This window comes from Periplaneta americana, chromosome 6 (assembly GCF_040183065.1).
Source record: "Periplaneta americana isolate PAMFEO1 chromosome 6, P.americana_PAMFEO1_priV1, whole genome shotgun sequence".
Classification (NCBI taxonomy): domain Eukaryota; kingdom Metazoa; phylum Arthropoda; class Insecta; order Blattodea; family Blattidae; genus Periplaneta; species Periplaneta americana.
This window is the reverse complement of record NC_091122.1, coordinates 76717365-76737757: the sequence shown is the minus strand read 5'-3', so window position 1 is coordinate 76737757 and position 20393 is coordinate 76717365. Positions and strand designations below refer to the sequence as shown.

Below are 20393 nucleotides of genomic sequence, written 5' to 3'. Positions count from 1 at the left end.
CGTATCAATATTTTAAGTTTAGAATGAAAGCTATTTTGAGATTCAATAAAAACGAATTTTTATTGTGATTTTAATTTAGCACATCTACCTTCTTTAATTGTAGACAGAAAATTTACCATACCACTCCTATGAAATTAGTGTCTTTTAGGTAGTAGATAAATACAAGAATTCAGTACTCAATTGTAGCACTAAAATACAGACAAATAGAATGTGATGGGTGTCATACATGACATTATGTTTAATTATAATGTATAATTGCGAATATAGGAATATAAGTTAAATATAGTAAACATAACCTATAACTTCCATATGACATAACATACGTATGTAGTGGCAGGGGATTGGAGACCACTAAAATTAGACAGAAAGGGGCAACTGGTACAGTAAACATAACCTATAATTTCAACATATCTAAATATTCGTGCGGTGCAACTGAAAATTATTGAATCGTACATAAATGAATGTACAAGAATTTCGCAATATTTAATGGAAATAAAGGCAGGTATTACACATACGAACAACGTAATTTTCACACCAAAAATAATATTACACCTTAACTTGCAAGGAATTATGTCTGAAGTGTCCCCTAATCACTGTTTTAAATTTTATTAATGCAATTACACTACATTTTAGAGAAATATATGTTACTCTTTATGCATTCCAATTAATTTATATGGTTAAAACGCCGCCCTTCATGATCGGGTTAAGCGAGTCACATGGTCTGCTTTACGACCTGTATTAGATCATGATGACAGTGACACAGTCTATTGTTCCTAGTACTCACAGCGCTCCAAGCAGCTAGCAATTATCGCGAGAAATGCAAAAAATCATCCCAAGTTTCGTGACTGTATATAGTAGACTGTGATAGTATACAGAAAAATACAAGGTGTCACTTAAAAATATTTCCGATGACGTCAGAACTGGCACAACAAAAATAATTAAGAATGATTTGTTTCTGTGAAAACTGTCTTTTAAAATATACTGTTTGACGTGTCCAAGCGTTTTTGTCGAAAACATTTCCATTTAGCTGTAGCATAAAATATGCATGACTTTTGAAACACACTGTATATCGCAATGTACATTCATTCCATGAATAATAAATTGGGAACATGATTGCTCCCCCAATAAACTGAAACTCAGTATAGTGGGGTTTCAGAGTTCTTCTCGGTATTTTAACTTGGAATGCCAGTGGATTCACCAAAATTGGCACTATTCATTCAATTTGCTATTTTGTGTGTCTGAAGATTCGCTAATGGGATATTTTATTTACAGAACTTTGAACACTGACGGGAATGAAATGCCGCAGATGATATGTACAAGCCCTGAAAATTGTGTCTCCTCAGAGAATTGTGTGAGTAAACGTGAATGTCACATTGACGACCATTTATTTGGAAGAAAAAAGAACTTACAGTTACTTAGTCGCATGGATAAAACTTGTTTTAAGTGTAAATTCTGTGGCAAGTTGTTAAAAACTATCCACAGTCACAGAATACATATCCGTTCACATGTCGGAGAGCGAAGATTCGAATGTGATAACTGTGGGAGATGTTTCTTGCAATCTGGTCATCTTAAAGACCACATGCGTACTCACACGGGTGAGAAACCATTCATATGCGAAATATGTGGTAAATGTTTCTCACTTTCTGGGTCATGGAGAATGCATGCTCGCACACACACTGGCGAGAAGCCGTTCAAGTGCAATATATGTGGCAAAAGTTACACGCAATCCGGGAAACTCTCGGAACACCGGCGCACGCACACGGGTATAAAACCATTCAAGTGTGATGTGTGCGGGAAAGGTTTTGTACAGTCTGCAACACTCATAGCCCATGCACGTTCTCATTCTGGCGAAAAACCTTTCAAATGTTCTGTCTGTGGGAAATGTTTCTCACAATCTGGACATCTAAAAGATCATGAACGTACGCATACGGGCGAAAAACCATTCAATTGCGAAATGTGTGGGAAATGTTTTTCTCGTCCTGGAGCACTCACAATACATTCTCGGACACACACTGGCGAGAAGCCCTTCAAATGCGATGTATGTGGTAAACGTTATTTACGTTCAGGGACTCTCTCAGACCATATGCGTACGCACACGGGTATTAAGCCATTCAAGTGCGATGTGTGTGGGAAATGTTTTACACAATCCGGGTCACTGACAGCCCATGCACGTATGCACTCTGGCGAGAAACCTTTCAAATGCTCTGACTGTGGGAAATGTTTCTCACGATCGGGAACACTCTCAGTGCATGGACGTACGCATACTGGAGGGAAAGCGTTTAAATGTGAAACCTGTGGTAAATCTTATTTAGTTTCCGGTACAGTGGCAGATCACGAGGGTACGCATGGGGATAGAAATCCATTAAAATGTGATCAGTGTGGGAAATGATGTATGTATGTACAGATACACGCATGGATATGAAGTAACCATTAAGATGTTTCGTGCTTGCGAAAGGTTTTTCACGGTCTTAAATGCTTAAAATGCATAATACATACTCTTACGGGCAAAAATGCGTTTAAATGCCATGACTAGGGGAATTGTTTCTCGAGGCCCTAAGGACAAGGAACGCATATTTGTCTTCTCACAGTTGAATATCTAATGTGGTGTATTTGGGAAATATATTTTACTTACTGGGCATTTATATGTACGAATGCTGGCGAGAAGCATTAAAAAGCGGTATCGGAAGTATTTCTCGCATTCAAAGTTGTTATGACAGCTCAGAACTGAGTCCCAGGACGTTTGTATTACTAGGACATAAGTGGGGTGTCCAGATTCACATCAATAGAAAAGAGGACACAAAGCTTCAAATAGGAGACTTTGTTAAAAAAAAAAAAAGAGGACAGAAAATATGTACTTAGATTTAGGTTTAGGAATATATTATATTATAAATTACGCCAATATCTATTTTCTTACAAAATACTTGGTACAGATTTAGGTTTATATCATACTTAATAGTATGTTAATATTACAAAAATAATTATGTTAAAACTTAATAATAATGCTTTTATAGTTGGCTACACATGACAGTCAAGAGAACTATAATTATTAAATACAACAGAAAATATCTACTGTATTTATATTTAGGCTTAGACCTATATTATACTTAAAATTATGTCAATATCTATTTTATAACAGATACTTATGATAAAATTTAATAATATAAAGTGATTTTACAGTTAACTACATATGAAAGCCAAAGGAACTATAACTATTATCAAAATACATGAAAACACCGCACATAATGTGAATTTAATATTACTTTGTATATAAAGAGAGTTACGATCGTTGGCAAAGAGTATATTCTGTCGATGCTGCTGCCAGCTACAGGAAAATTACTTGAAAAAGGTGTCATATCAGATAATTTCAAAATATCAGGCATACAAGTAACGAAAAGGAGGACATTTCTTGATTTTTAAAAATCCGCCTGGACCCCGGACAAAGGTGTCAAAGGGAGGTCATATCCGGACAAAAGATAACATCTGGTCACCCTACACATAAGAAGGTATCCAACAAGACTGAGTCCACACCTGTGGAGTAATAGTCAGCGCGTCTGGCCGCGAAACCAGGTGGCCCAGGTTCGAATCCCGGTCGGGGCAAGTTACCTGGTTGAGGTTTTTTTCGGGGTTTTTCCTCAACCCAATACGAGCAAATGCTGGGTAACTTTCGGTGCTGGACCCCGGACTCATTTCACCGGCATTATCACCTTCATTTCATTCAGACGCTAAATAACCTAGATGTTGATACAGCGTCGTAAAATAACCCAATAAAAAAAAACTAGACTGAAGGGAAAATAATCACCATTGTCTCTCCTAAACAGTTCTGTTTTAATGCATTAAATATTCATTATATGAGGTCTCGCCATCCACATTGAATATTAACAAGACTACTATGAAGTAGTCAATGTGTATTATCACCATTATATCGAGAAAAATTCGTTCCGGCACCTGGAATCGAACCCGGGACCTCTCAGCTCTGCACGCTGAGGGCTCTTTCCAACTGAGCTATGTGTGTCACATAGTCTTAGAATTATTTATAAACTATAAGATATCATGTACCAATTTGAAGCGTCTCTCATTCAGTCACAAATTTTTACATAATTTATTTTGTTAATAATTGTATCTCGTGAGAGAGAGTCTGTGCCACATGATCCTGAAACTGAGATATCGATTCTTCAAAACAGTTTGTTCAGTAGTTTTGTTAGTAATATAGGGGACTTTGTTTATTACCTCTTTGCATAATGTAGGGGAGTAAGTATAATGTCAACAGAAACATTAGAAAAACATTTTCTTGGCTTTTGCAATGATTTTTTATCTAATTGGTTTAATATAAGGCTGTAAAGATTACGATTCTTTAATCGTAATATTAAACTTACGAACATTTTTACACGAGAAGATATGTTGTAAATTAACATGAAATATTAATCAGTATCAGTTTTATTCTTCATTTAAATTTCGTATACAATGGGTTTCGATAAAAACTATGTTGTATTTTGGAAATGAAGAACACTAACGTCTTTAACTCTTTTAACTGGTCATCCAGAGGAATAAAGCATTGGAATGTTTTGTTGTGTTTTGTTATATTTGGGAAATGAAAAGCACTAACATCTTTAACTCTTTTAACTGGTCATCAGAGGAATAAAGCATTGGAATGTTTTGGAGAAGTGTTGTCATGTAAAAATGGCTAGCAATGGGAGTTTGCCTGTTTTTAATGGGACGACCTGGCATCTTCTTGCAAACTTGCAATACTTGCCATTGTTCAATGTCTGAATTTGTTTTTGTTTTTTTAAGAATGTGAGAGGCATCCCATGACAAGCAAGACATTATTACGAATTTATCATAACTTGATTTTTTGCACGTAAAAATCTTGTAAAATGGTACCTAAAAACCTTGAATCACAAGTATAAACTTAATTGTGTTTTCAATTTTAAAAGTGAACACTTCAATTTGAAGTGTCTTCTATCAGCTATTTCCCACTTGACTGAAATTGTATTGTTTTTGAGACAGTCAGTTGCTTAACAAACATTATTGTGCAATTTTTTTCTTCTGAGTAAAAAGTGATTTTACAAGAATCCTCCAAAAAAGTGTATACATTCTTTAAGGAACTAAAACTATTTATTATGTGTTTTTTACATTTAACACTGATCACACATGTAGTACTGTCTTCTGTTAAGCAAATGGTTACTTTAAATGTTCAAAATGTTTGCCGTTGGTGGCCAGACACATAATGCAACGACAAGCGGTCGCCGCAGCTACGTCGGTCAATGTTTCAATGGAGATCGCTGCACATGCCACTGTAATCCCCTGGCGAAGGTCCTCCAGCGTGCGCGGCTTACGTCGATAGACTTGATCTTTCACAGTTACCCCCACAAGTAAAAATCCATAGGGATTAGATCTGTAGAGCCACCTCTAACTGTTGGAGCATTTGTGGTGGATGTGGACGCTTACGAACCCTTTTTAAGATTATTCCACAGATGTTCTATTGGATTAAGGTCCGGACTGCAGAGAGGCCACTCCACAACGTTGATGTGGTATTGAGCAAGAAAATCTTGTATACGCCGAGAAATATGGGGTCTGGCATTTTCATGGGCCAGTAAAAATTCTTCTCCCATATGTTCTGCTACAGGTCGTACATGGGGATTAAGAACTTCATTGACATACTTGTCGCCAGTCAGACCCTGGTTTCTTCTCCTCCGAATCACTACAAGCTCTGTTCTCATGTCCAACGTAATCCCTCCTATGAGCATAAGTGACACCTCCTCCAAAAGGAACTCTTTTAGTGACTACATCTTCAATATGACGCTCTCCCCTTCGTCTCCACACACATCATTACCAAACAAAGGAACTTTGGTTTCATCACAAAACATGACTTGTCTCCAGTGTCTCAACTGCCAATTTTTGTGTTCATCTGCAAAGCATAGTCTCAGTTGTTTGTGTCGCCGTGTTAAGCGTGGCACTTTTTTCGACCTTTTGCACCTGAGATTGTTTTCATGCAGTCTATTGCATATTGTTTGGTCACTCACCCTTTGTCCTGTAGCGTTCTGAAAATCCTCTTGGAATTCTCGTGCCATATGCCTGAAGTTTCTTGTTGCAAGAAGATGCAAATAACGGTCTTCAACAGGGTTAATTTTTCTTCTATGACCTGAACCTGGCTTCCTTGTTGTAGTGTATGTTTCCATAATTTCCATAATTAAGAACTTCCATAATTTGGAAACAGCATTCTGACTTATTCCAAGTTGTTTGGCCCTTCTTGATTCAGAGTAACTCCCTGGCTTGTTTCCTCCACTGTCAAATGTCTATTTATCCTGTTCTCAATATCAACATGTGCTGCAATGGCTCTACACATCTGTACTGTGCGCATATCAACAGAAACAAGATGTTCACCCATTCTGTTTTGGGCAGTGTTTGCTTTGACTCTATCTACTGGTAGTACTTCAAACTGCCAAAGGTCACAAATCATTTTCACTACTCAAACATAGAGTGCATTTCATTGTGCGAAGAAAGATATTTCACTATCTATTGTGTGTTTCATGATGCATTCATCCGAACTTGCGACAACTTTTTTATTTTGAGGAGTGTATATACATTAAAAGAACTTTGAGTAACAGTTATTCTTCTTTTTTAATAAATTATTGGATGATCATATTTTGAAACTGTTTTATTAATTAAAAAGAATTTAATGATATTATTTTTTTATTTTTGTCCCAATTATGACATGTATGGTGCATGTTTCCAGTTTTATTTTTATCACTTTCCTAGTGAAAACAAAACTTGCCCTTAAAGTCTGTTGCATCTGTACTTATATATTTTATGGAAGGAATGGAAAAACCCAGAAATCAGCCAGTGCAGTGAAGATGAAGATGAGAGAAAGGTTGAAAGCTGAGAATTCTAACTACCTAAGGAAAGAAAATAAAAGAATTGCAGATTTCAAAAAGAGAAGGAGTGAAAAAGAAAATGAGGATTTATGAAGATATGACAGAGATGGAAAGAGATTATGGAGAGCAGAGAAAATTGATAACTTAAATGTGTCACATAACAGTTCCGATTCACTCAGTAGACTTAGTCCCTATTCCTGTAAGGCAGCATTTTCTAAAACTGTCTGGAGAATGACTTGAGCACTTCTGCAGTACCCAGGAAACAGCAAACTGTGGTAGCAGGTGTTGCAGAACGTGTTGGTATATAACTTACAAATCATATGGAGCAAGATCTTCCAGGCACTCATGACTATTCCAAGGTTACTAGTTTTTTCATCCGACTACACATTTTTTATACATGTCCAGGAATGGACCATCTGCGAGAATGGTAGAAAAGAAAAATTGCAAAGACACTACTTAACTATGTTTCTAAAAATGGCCTTTCAAATTTTTAAGAGGAAAACCCAAACTTTAAAATTGAATATTAAAAATTTTTGCAAACTTCGCTCACGAATGTTTTGTTACTGTAAAAAAAAGCTCAGCTGACCAGTGTAAATGCAAAATTTATGAGTGCTTAGTGACAAAATAAATCAAAATATTAATCACAATATATACATTTTCAGCATAATAGACAACAACAAATACTACACTCAAATTGAAGGCCTACCCATGAGATCACCCATCTCCAGCATCTTAGCCCAAATTTTCATACACATTATAGAACAGACACATATTTTAAACAAGGACAACAGCAAACACGCAGTCAACATCATTTACTGGGACAGATGCGTAGACAACATACTAATACTATTCAAAAGAAGCAGAAGACTGATTGAGAACCTACACAAACACACAAACAAAATACAGTACATCCAAAACTGCATTACACACTAGAAACAGAAAACAACAAATTCATAAATTTCTTAGACATCACAATAACAAAAACAGACAACAAACATATGTTCAAAATATACAGGAACCCCACTATCATGGTAAAACACATACACAACACCTCAAATCACAACACAAACACGCAGCATTCTGATCCATGATACACAGACTCATGAACATTCCTATTAGCCAACAAGACTATAAGGAAAAAATACACATTATGAAATACATAGCATAGGAAAATGGATCAACATCATAAGAAAGACTAAATGCAAACAAAAAAGTGCAACACAAACACAAGAACAAAGCACACTAACATATGAAAACAAGAACACATACAAGATTGCATCATCATTCAAGAAACTAAAATACAACATTGCATACAGAACACACTACAAAAACATCTTAACACACAGACAAGACACAAATAAATACAACTTAACAGAGTATACGAACTATCATGCAATAGTTGCAATGACTTCTAAATTGGGCAGACTGGAAGATCATTTGAAACACGTTGCAAGGAACATATCACAGCCAGAACCAAACTACACAGCAATTCAACCTACACAGGACACATCACAAACTCCAATCACAACTACAGCAACATAGACACATGAACACACCCCACTACAACAGGAAACCAGAAGACAGTGCGGGATCTTCACTAGGCTTTAGACAATGAAAAATACCACTTCGAAACTAGTCAGCTAGGTAATTTTCTAAACATTAACACAGTCAAGAAGTTGAAAAGTTAATCAGTTATATATATAGGTGTTAAAAGTGTATATAACAATGAAGAAAATTAAATGATAGACTACTTGAATAAAGAAAGAGTAATGAACCCCTGGATAGGTACATATGGAATTTATGGCTAGAACAAAAAAATAAATAAGATTATTGCTATAAAATGCATATGTCAGAAGAAGATGATGTTAAAAATAAATTGCACTCTCCTTGGGTCAAATATAGTAAAAGCTTTGAAATGCAACAAAAAGAAAAATCTTACTCTCTTTCGCAAAATGTTAATTATTATAAATTTGTTCATTGACTTCATCATACTTTTCGAAGGATGTTCTAACTCATAGTGCTCTCTATGTATATATTTCTAAACTAGCCGTATCTGTGAGCTCCGCTGCACCTGTTAGAAATACATATAAAGTAATTACATAATTAAGATAGGATGTTTGATCTAGGGAACATTCGTGTTTGATAGAAGGATAAATCGTTTAATATGTTACTTAATTTAAATTATATTTAAATAATTAAAATGCGGTCATTTTGGTCCAGAGAGCACTCAGAAGTTACTGTAATAACATTATAGCATTATGTCCATCTAGAGAAATTACACTTTCCAATGGTGAAATAATAATTAATTATACAAATCGGTTAATTTAGCTTTCGATATTACTTCATACAAACACAGAAACATTCTCTGTAGGCTATGTTTCATAGCTTTCGATTGTTGTTGTCCAACGCCCCTTACAGACGTAGTCTTTTGTTTTCATTTCATTACACCGCCTTAGATGGGATTGTATTTTAATTTTAAAACTCATTTATCTCGTTAAATATCAGTCCTATGAAAATTTTACAAGGAATAAAACTTATCGGAAATCATGTTTAAAGAAACGTTTGTTATGTAACATATTTCACAAAAATCAATAATAAGCGAGATATTTCGATTTATTTAATTCAGGCCCCCTTACAACCCCCCTTTTAAATAACGTATTTTGAATGTCATATAGTCTAAAGTCTAAGTCACAGCGAACTTAATTTATATTCCAATTTCCATATAAATCGGTTCAGCCATTATCGCGTGAAAAGGTAACAAACATCCAGACAGACAGACAAATAGACAGACAGACAAATAGACAGACAGACATACAAACAAAAATTTCAAAAAAGCGATTTTCGGTTTCAGGGTGGTTAATTATATATGTTAGGACCAATTATTTTTTGGAAAATCGAAAATTACCAGAAAAATTTCGGCTACAGATTTATTATTAGTATATATTATAGACATCAGCTCAAAAAATTTGAATGACCACAAGGGTCCTGAATACAATAAACATGTACAATATAATGTGATGTGATACATTGAAGAAAAAAGAAAGTTAATTGTTGAAGGCAAATAATATAAGTGGATTAATTGAAATAGAGATGATGATGTAATATTTGAAGAGAATCCTTGATAATATTTATAAGAATAGACATTCCATAATCAAAAGGAATGTGAAGTTCCTTAAGATAATTCCATGTGAATTTTGTAATCGGACCTCTACTGCCAAACAGCAAACCAATGACAGAGGGACGTTGAACTTTTGAGAAAGATATGGCAGACAAGGTTCATATGTAGCCTTCTTCTCAATATCAACTTCGGTGGCCTGATTTAGGTTCCTTTCGAAACGTATAGTAGGGTCAAGAACAAGAGCCTGTTTTAAGCGTCCATTAATAGCAACAATGTCTGCCCGTCTAAAAGAACCATCTGATGATACACAATGTACTTCCTCATGAATCTCCCAATTTAAAGTTTTTAACGATGTCGCCAAAGCATGTCATACACTTTGAACCAGCACACAGTTGTACCGATCACCTCAAAACCTGGCCAGAAATCAATCTTTCAAAATGCGAATAACGGGATGTACCCCACCTACCCTTGTTCTATTATGTCTGTGGGTCATAAAACTGCAGATGACGACTGCACTTCAACACTCCTCAGTGAGAGCTGAAATTGTGAGTTTGTGTATGTGCCTGGTCCCTTGGCGCTAAGCTTATTTCTGATGTGCATTTCAAGACACGTTTCTGGCAACTTAATCTTTTGTGATATGGCGACTAATGTATTTTCTGACTTTGTTTATGTGTATATTATTCTGACACAGTGATGTTTTAATCATATTATGTCATTAGTCGTTATATTTTAAAGTATTTAATATCGTAGTAAATATGTTCCTCCAGTAATTGAAAAAATATTCACGCAGGCCTACAAAAGTTTCCCGAGACTCCCCGATTCTGATTTATGTTATAAGATATTGTCTGACATTTCTATTTTTAGATTCTAAAATAAAAAAATGCGCCTTCTTGCGCCTTTTGATAATATTCCAAGAAGAGCTTGCTACTGAGGGAATAAGTTAGAATGCAGAAATACTGATAATGTGATAACTACAATTTTATTACAAGTTTATTCTAAATGAAAAATTTAACTGTTGTTTTATATTACAAATAATGATTATTATTTCAATCTACGATTATGAAATATCACTACAAATTAGTACTGTATTGTTTAAAAAGCCATCTCATTTAAGATACTGTACCTTTGTTTAATGATATGGCGCAAGATGGCATTTAGATGGAGACAAACATTATATACAATATTGCAACAAAAATCTGCTGCCATAAAGAAACAACAGACATTTCGTTGAATCATATAATAGCAGAAGCTGGAATAGAAAACTCTGAAAAAAAAAAAAAAAAATCGAAAATATTAAAACGGGCTTTTTTCCGATGTTCTAGCGAGTTGTTTGGTCAATAAGACAGAGTTGGTAGAAAAGGAGATAGATTTCTTCAAGATGCCAAATTTGACTTAGCAGTGAATTAATTTCTGACATTGATGTCAATTTTCCTTCAATTTCAAAGAAGGGAAGAGAGTAGTTTGAAGACAAAACGAAGGAAACAAAAACTCTAAGAAGTTACGAACTGTGGAATATTAACTTTCGCAGCGGAAATGAAATACAGGGAAAGTGGGAACACTGATTCCGTACAATCCTAGCTGAAATGTAAAAAAACACCAAAAAGACCATTAAAAATAGAAAAAGTCTGGGCATCAGCATCAACTAGCACTAATTTCATTTACAGATATACCAATGATAATGCTTTAGCTCTCTTTCTAAAATCTGGTGATGCCAAAAAATTTTAACTTTTGCGTAAACACAGAGCAAAACAGATTAATGCTGACATCTAACCATCATATCAAAACATTTTAACTGCTAAAAGAGATTCTATCCGGAAAATGTTTTATTACAAGACAATGTAGAAGTTAAACTTCAAGATTTAGTAGATCATACAGCAGTGGGATTGATGCAAGTACAAGAACCAGTATTATCCATGACAGATGAAAAAAAAAAACATACAATTTTTAATACATCTAATGTTGTTGTTGTTTTCTAATGCCAGGCGTTTGACAATAAAGTCATTTGACCTCTTGCACTCCAATATTTTTCAAAGATATTATCATGACCAGCCAATGAAGCACAGATTTTGAGGTGTTCCGAATCCATTTCTTGGTTTGAGTTGCACAATGGGCAGTTAGGGGACTGATATATTCCAATTCTATGCAGGTGTTTAGCCAAACAATCATGGCCTGTTGCCAATCTAAATGCAGCTACAGACGATTTTCGTGGTAAATCGGGAATTAACTGTGGATTTTGATGCAGAGAGTTCCATTTTTTCCCTTGGGATTGTGTTATCAAATTTTGTTTGTTGAAGTCTAAGTATGTAGATTTAATAAATCTCTTCACAGAGTAATACGTAGATTTAGTAACAGATACTACATCTAATACTATTTTAAAATGGCACTGATTATGATGAAATCAGCGGACAGTCAAATATAAACAAAGAGCATAACGAGAGTATTTTTCAGACTGAGATATATTGTTTACGTCCTCGGTACCAAGATATCTTTACTTTATTGATGAAAAATCTGAAAGAGTAGTGTTGTGGTAGAATGCTAAACCTTCTTCTACTCTATATTGTCAACCGATAAAATTTCAGTTTAAAAGAAACAGACCTTGTTAAAGAAGAAGCTTCCAATATGGATACGCAAATAAAAGATCTGAGAAACTTCATGTAACATCAAGAGAAAGCAGGCACAAGTGACTCAACATTGAATCTTAAATATGGTAGATGGCAAAGTGTGTAACGCTATGACCTAAACTTCTTCACAGAACTGTTACATTTGTGGAGCTAACCCGAAAATTATGAACCAACTGGAGGCTTTGGCTGCGAAACATTTTGATTTGGTCTTTCGTCATTTCATGCTTAAATTCGTTTTTCGAATGCTTGCTTCACATATCTTAGAGGATGGAAGTTAAGAAATGGCAAGTCAGAGGAAATCAAAATAAAGAAGCGGTTGAGAAACGATTGATTTTAAAAGACCATCCCATCCTAATTCCTCGTGTAGCTAGAATGTGAGCTTGATGTAATATTTTAAAATGAAAATGTCCATTTTCATAGTTTAAATTAAATGCTATCTATATGTAATGAAACCTCAATTTAAAAAGGAGGTTCGCGAACCACTGGTTGAGAAACAATGGTCTAATGAGTAATATCATGAAGTCTTTTTGTTTTTTGTGACTTAAGTCAATGTAGTATAAAAATGTTAGCTTGAAATATTTTTGGCCGTGTTTTGAGGTGATTGGTACCACTGTGCAACACTGCTCATTTTACAGTTTGATGTCTTTTTCTCCATTTCTCACTTATTAGTGAGCAGTCACTTACATTTCTTCATCTGGAAGTCTATCAGGGACAAATCCATAACATGCATAGGTTTAATTCAAAGCTGCTGCACCTGTAGTACCTTGGATGTGACTAGGTTTGCAACTTTTTGTCCCTATTTGTGCAGCTCTCAGGTAGGCCTATGCAGAAAGAAAACTAGGTAGCATCCTCAACACTGCCTTTGGCTTGCATGTGAACACTGATTATGATTCAGATGTTTTGCAACTGCAGTAAAAGTGTTATGGAACATTTTCAGTGACTTATCTACCTACTGTATGTTATGGACTCATATTCAGGAAGAGTGTTAAGCAAGATATTGGTAAAATGGCAATGCTATTTACCATTATCATACTTGAGCATTTGGAAAATGTGTGTCAGTAAGATTCCAGAAATAACATTAGATTTCACAGGTACACTGCATTCTTTTTGTACACATTCCGGTAACAGAAGCATGGAATAAATTGTTTATGGTACCCTTTTTATCTGTGTAACTATCCTTTACAGCTTCATGTTATGTACAAATACCTGAAAAGTACAATGTTTATTATTATCATCACATCTAAACTTTGTCCATTATATAGTGTCATTTTGATAATTGCATTTATTTTAAGTCATATTGATTTGAGAAATCTCATATTGTCTGACACTTTTTGTTAAATAGGTCGTAACACAACTCACAGTAAAGAAATCAAGTGTACTGGTATAGCAAGTATCTCAGATTTTTAACTTTCATGTTGATAGTGGTGGAATAGGGACTTGGTTGAGGGCATAAGAATATTTCGATTTTAATAAGAAAGTTATTATTCTAGTGATGAAACTCTTTGGAATATATCGGTAAGCTTACCGTGTTTCGTTAATTCTCAGTACTTTCAGAAAGTGAACCAGTTCAAGTGTCTAGATCTTTATTACCTGAAAAAATCATATACCTAGTAAATTCATGTGGGAATTAAAAAAAAGAGTGGTGGTTGGTAGTAGATGCTATTTGATATGAACTTCTTCCCCTTCTGAAATTCTCGATACTAGTACAATTGAGAATGTCCAAAATATTACGGTAATTCATTAAAGAATGATAGGTAATACTCTCTCAGTGGTCTTACATGATTCAGAAACATGGATATACCTAAGCAGTGATATGAATGTGCTCGGTTAGGTTAGGTTACGGGGGGGTCTTTAAGAGTCTTAAAGGCTACACGTCAGCTTAAAAGGCTTATTGTGCATCCCCATTGAAATGGACACTAGCATTGTCTTCCAAAATCTGTTCCTTTCACTAGCAACAGTATTTTGGTTCCAACATTAGTCTTCCCTTGTTATGAAAAGAGAAAATCTTTTCCTTTCTAGGAATGGGCAGTTAAACAGGATATGTGAGGCAGTCTCTTCCTCCTGTTTGCTCTTTATAGAGCCGCACTGTACATGTTTCCTGAAGTGACCATGACCAGTAAGTGTCCAATTTGAGCAGGGACGAGGAGAGAGAGTTGTTTGGACCTAAGACCAGTTTCTGGCCAGTTTTTGTCCAGGATAGGATTGCCACCTAATTTGGTGTCTTTCTTTAATCCAATCCATGTCTTAACCGAGGTTTTGGCAGTGAGTAAACTGATTCCAACCACGGGTGCAGGTCCAAAAAAGGTTATCTCCATACCCTTTTTGGCCAGTTGATCTACATATTCATTTCCCTGAATGCCTTTATGCCCTAGTACTCACCGCAGTGCTAGCTTGTTATGAGAAGACAGGGCTATCAGGGCACTCAGGCAATTCCATACCAGTTTTGATTTCACCTGGTCTGAAGAAAGTGCTTTTAGAGTACTTTGACTATCTGTGAGGATGAGAATTCGTTTACTATGGTATAGTGAGGATCACGTAACTTCAGTTCCCAAACAGCAAATATTTCTGTCTTGTCAGTGTTGCCAACTGTTACCAGATATCACCACATATAGTAAAATCACGATCCTATGTACTGAATGACTTCTTTACTCACCGTACTTTACCTTTATGTTGGAAGGTTATTCTAAATAGTTTCAATAATAATAATTTGTAATATATTTTCGTAGGCGAACTATATGAGAAATTGAGGAAATGAATCACATGAAAAGTGTATTGCTACGTTCTATTCTTTTATTCCTTTACATTATTATCATTAGCATTAATAGGTTACTAGATGTAAATATACAACAAAGTAAGTATATAATATAATATTCAAGCATCAAATCTGTTCCAAGACCAATTAAATTATTGTCACTTCACTTCAAAGATTCCAGCGTACATATAATGTACTTCCTAAAGGTAGATAAATTAATAACCAATTGACTTTTGGTTGGAATTCGAATGAACTTCTGATTATCTTTTGAAATTAGTAAGGAAATGGCTAAAACTGAAATAATAAATCAACTTACAAAAATAAGCCATAAGTAATTTCACTTCTAGACACCTTTTTAAAGATTTCATTTGTTTGTAAATTGCTTAGTAATGTTACACTTACACTTATTATTTCTGCAACTCCACGTCTCTCATTGAAAAAATGTATGATACATAACTGTGAAATCTCTTTTTGGCTCTTGTGTCCTAAATTTAAATAAGAAAAAAACAAATGATTCAAGAAATGTGAGCTGGTGAAAATTAAGTACTCAATTAATAAAATAATTACTACCAAAAGAGTATTTTATTAATTCCATACAAAAGATGAATTACACAGAACAGATGGCCAGAAATCATAGATTTATACACAATATACAGCATGAAACGATCATCCAAAAATGCTTTTTGTATACAATAACATCTTTCAAACGAAGTGAAATAGCCAATAAGTTCAATAAATATTACGCTAATAAGTAATAACTATAATTAATAATTATCTACAAGCTGTAAAAGGGAATAAAATAGTATATTGTTGAAATTAGGGGGTTATGGTTTATTACGTGTATTTATAATTTTAATTACTTTTCTACATTTAATTATATTTTAATTTCTATTAGATTAGTTGGTGTGGTTGTTTGTTTTATCTGTGTACGTCAGACTATTAAGGAAAAACTGAAAGAAATATTAAATCTACAATCTACTTTATATAACAATATTTAATCAAGAACTGAATATCACTATTAATTTAATAACTTAAGACCCAAAACATCTCCAAGTCCAGACAATACACATGCTGATTTTCTTAAACACGTTGGCAAACAAGCAAACTCACTACTTTTATCTTGTAATCTCATCTAAAATACATTATCTGTCTGAAGAAAATCTATCATAACATCAATTTTGAAAAGCAATTATGCAACTAATATCTTTTCGAGTTATCGACAGATACCACTTACTTGTATGATAGCCAAAATTATGGAAGAGACGATTTCATAGATTGAATTGGTTCCTGGAATCTAGTAACGAACTTTCATCTTATTGAGTTGACTTTAGAGAATTACATTCAACAAATGGACAGATTTTAAATTTTAGTCAAGATATTAAAGATATTTTAAACAGAAAACAAAACACCTTAGCAATTTTAATTTATTTTCAAGGATCATATGGCTCTGTAGATATAAATCACTTAAGAAATTGCAAACTGTTACACTGGGTCAGTGACTTGATTATTTGATTCATTGTCACAAATATGTAAATAGATCTTATGATCTCATCATCTACAGATAATATGGTTGTCTAGGACAAAAAATCACAGTTCACAAATATTAATAAACTGAGCCAAAATCCCAACAGACTTTTTGACTCGACTTGCTCAATTAAGGGAAACTTTACTAATAAAACACAATCCCAAGTTATTTGAAAATTAATTGTATATAAGTTAACTTTAACGGATGATGTTAAGAAATGTGATACTTCTCCAGACATTTTAAAAATCATTAGAAATGATAAATGATCTGGTCAGTGAGTGACTACATACAGTATTTTTTATAGATGGATCCTGTTTACCAAGCCATAGATGTAGTGGTGTAGTAGTACAATACCAGTATATTCCCTTTTACAGGGAATTATATTCAAACACTTGTTTGCACCATTTTAACCGTGACAACGCTTTTTAGTTCTTTTAAACATTCTGGTTATTGTATTGTGTTTGTGTTTAGTGAAAGATTTTAGATAAGGGCGCAAATAGCCATAGTAGCTGACGCGCCCTTTTTAAATGCCACTAACTAACGAACTTCAAACACTGACTAATTTTGATAGTGAAAATTTAGATACACTTTTAAGCTTACAAAATCTCCATTATCAACTTCATAAATGTGAGAAGGCTGTCATACTATCAGATTCAAAATCAGATATTCTTGCTACAGTATTGGATGTAACAGCAAGAAATCTCAATATTTTACAGTGTTTTAAAATTTTAAGAAAAATGGTCGAATTACATCGATGACTGGTACTTCAGTAGATCCCTGAACTTTATGGAGTGGGAGGTAATGAGGTAGCTGAAAGGTAGCAAAATTACTGTAAGGTTATCTATACCTGCATCTTACCACACTGTTAAAAGAATAACAAGATCAGAACATGGCAATGTGGTAACAAAAATCAGAATGATTCTAAAGCAAATGAAAAAATTGCAATAGGCCATCCGGCATCCGCTCCACGATGGAGGAAAATCCTCAGAAGAAACCAACTAATCAGACCAAATGTGGAATCCAACCTACCCTCGAGTGCAGCTCTGAATATGCAGGCCAACGAGTCTACCGACTAAGCTACATTGGTAGCTCTACTAAAAATATGAAGTACATGGCACTCAGATTATTAAATTGACAAACCTACACAATTATTCATCAGTTAAGCTATAAAATATAATACATAGCAAGCAAGTTAATTCAATTTAAAAGTATAAACAATTCAATCAGTTGAAATATATAGAAATTGATAATTCATATCATGCAAATTACTTCACATTACAAGCATAAACAATTCATCACTTGTGGTATACAGCCTACTATTTAATTTACAGCACATACAATTCATCAGTTAAGCTATAGGCCTACAGTCTACTATTCAATTTACAGCATATACAATTCATCAATTAAGCGAAAACAAAAATATAGTACTATACATAGTAAAAATGATACACCTAATTTAATAACTGAACTTCTATGAAAATCTACAGTGGCAGTACTCATATTATCACAGGCCATGATTGTCTCAAATATTTACAAAGAACTGATATTTCAGAATCTCCCCATGCCATTTCTGAAATCTCAATGAAGATATGGATCATTGTCTTGACTGTCCAACTTTACACAACTTTCAATCATCCGGTTAAATATTGGAGTGCAAGATAACAAATGACATCAACTGCTGAACACTAGGTATTAATGAACCAACAACTTCATTACATTAAGGGGGAAAAAAACTGAAAGAATTAATTGTATATAGACACAACACATAAGACAAGGTTGCTTCAGGACAGTAATTGGCAAGGTTCTGTTTTCTTAGGATTCTTATGTAGATTCAATTTCACCTGAAAGAAAAAAGTAGCATCTATAAATACGTATGCCTAATCATGAGAAATAAGAGAAACAGTTGCAATAATAATAGTAGTAATAGTAATAGTAACAGTAATAGTAATAATAATAATAATAATAATAATAATAATAATAATAATATTGACTGTAAAGTATGGAAATTAATATTGCAATGTAATATCAAAAGGTGATTTCACACCATCAACTCTTATCCTTTAGTACAATAAATCTATTATATTCAGTTGCAATCACCAAGAGCTGTTCTTTCCTCCATTTTGTTGTTGGCTGATTTTCCACAAGTCTGCTATGATATGCAGCACTATCCATGACAATAACGCATTGCCCTAATGTTCTCAGGTCAACAACTGTGTTTGTACCCACTTTTCAACTACAAGGCCCTTCATAGCACTATGGTAGTCTTGACTTTCTTTCAATTGCATGAAAAAATTAAATCAGCACCTGCAATAAAAATTATACCTGGACATATAATTACGTCACATAAATTCACAACATTTAAATAAAGAAAATAAAACAGATTTATTCTTTTATTGCAATTGCAGCACATAACATAACATAACATGACATGAGATCCTCTTTGGTGAAAGGCTTCCTCACGTTTTTATTTAGTCACCAATTTTTATATTTTTGTACCCTGATTTAAAAAATTACTCTTGCCAAATTTATGTAAAATATAAATCAATATAACTTACCGAGTATAAATCCACCTTTCTTTCCGGCATCTAATCTTCCACCCTCATTTGTTGGTCTACGAATAACACCATTCATGTCACTGGAAACTTCACCTGGTTTATTCCATGAATAAGTGGGTGATCCTACTTAAAAAAAAAAGAAAAAAACAGAGAGAGAAAAGCAATTCACATTGAAACTCTAAGAGACACTAAAATTTTAAACACGAGAGAACCGTTGAAGAATTTATAACTAACCTCTAGTTATAATATGAAACTATTAATTGCAAAACATGTTGTTCCCACCTGAATTCATGACTAGTAGCCTATATTAATTGCAATTTCATATTCCACATAAGTGTTAACCTATTTTTTAGTAAAAAATTCAATCATTCAATGTCTCACAATACATTGAAATTTACCATTCATAAAAATCCCAGTCTCATCCAATAATACTACGGGTTTAGGGTTCTCAAGCTCCACATTTCTTATATACTCTCTCAAAAACGAATAATATCACTTTCTCGTACATGTGTATAAGGATCCCTTTTGCTCCATAGAAATTTCATCTCTTTCAAAATTTTTTTCACTGATGATAAGGATCCTCTAAATAAATATGTTTCATAATTATCATTCATATGTTCCAGAACTTTTGCTGCTGTTAGTACTTCCCCTGTAACAATAAATGAAAATTATGCCATATTTTTATACATATGACTAATATCAGAATTACATTGCATAAATCAACACAATAATTCCTGTAACTTCCCTACCTTTAGGGCCTATGTAACTTGTCATAAATAAATCTCGCAATTGTATCTTTCGTAAAATCATCAGCATCAGTCACTGGACGTTTACGTAGTCTATGTTTTCCTGGTGTCACAAGTGGGGTCCCCTTCTGTGAATTTGTTATCACTTTCCTACCTGTAGTTACGCCAAGCTGCAATAACAAATAATAACATAACACTTCTAAA

At 34.0% G+C, this 20393-nt stretch overlaps 1 protein-coding gene and 1 long non-coding RNA gene across 11 annotated transcripts in view; one reads left to right on the top strand and one right to left on the bottom strand.

Moving 5' to 3' along the window:
• Positions 1–20393, top strand: part of LOC138701432 (oocyte zinc finger protein XlCOF22-like) — a 106290-nt gene that overhangs the window by 50985 nt on the left and 34912 nt on the right. For 4 of the 6 annotated variants that reach the window (XM_069828307.1, XM_069828305.1, XM_069828306.1 and 1 more), the window contains one exon: positions 1273–2848. In XM_069828307.1, coding sequence (XP_069684408.1) covers positions 1273–2389 — 1117 coding nt within the window. In that variant the 3' untranslated portion in view covers positions 2390–2848. Of the gene's footprint in view, positions 1–1272; positions 2849–20393 lie in introns of those variants that run through there. The other 2 variants (XM_069828310.1, XM_069828308.1) reach the window with 1 other exon arrangement.
• The window catches only part of LOC138701434 (uncharacterized), a 42085-nt gene continuing 37618 nt past the window's right edge, over positions 15927–20393 (bottom strand). For 3 of the 5 annotated variants that reach the window (XR_011332561.1, XR_011332563.1, XR_011332559.1), the window contains 4 exons: positions 20193–20359; positions 19444–20092; positions 18986–19192; positions 15927–18729 (listed from right to left, as the gene is read on the bottom strand). This is a non-coding gene — a long non-coding RNA (uncharacterized lncRNA). The remainder of the gene's footprint in view (positions 18730–18985; positions 19193–19443; positions 20093–20192; positions 20360–20393) is intronic. The other 2 variants (XR_011332562.1, XR_011332560.1) reach the window with 2 other exon arrangements.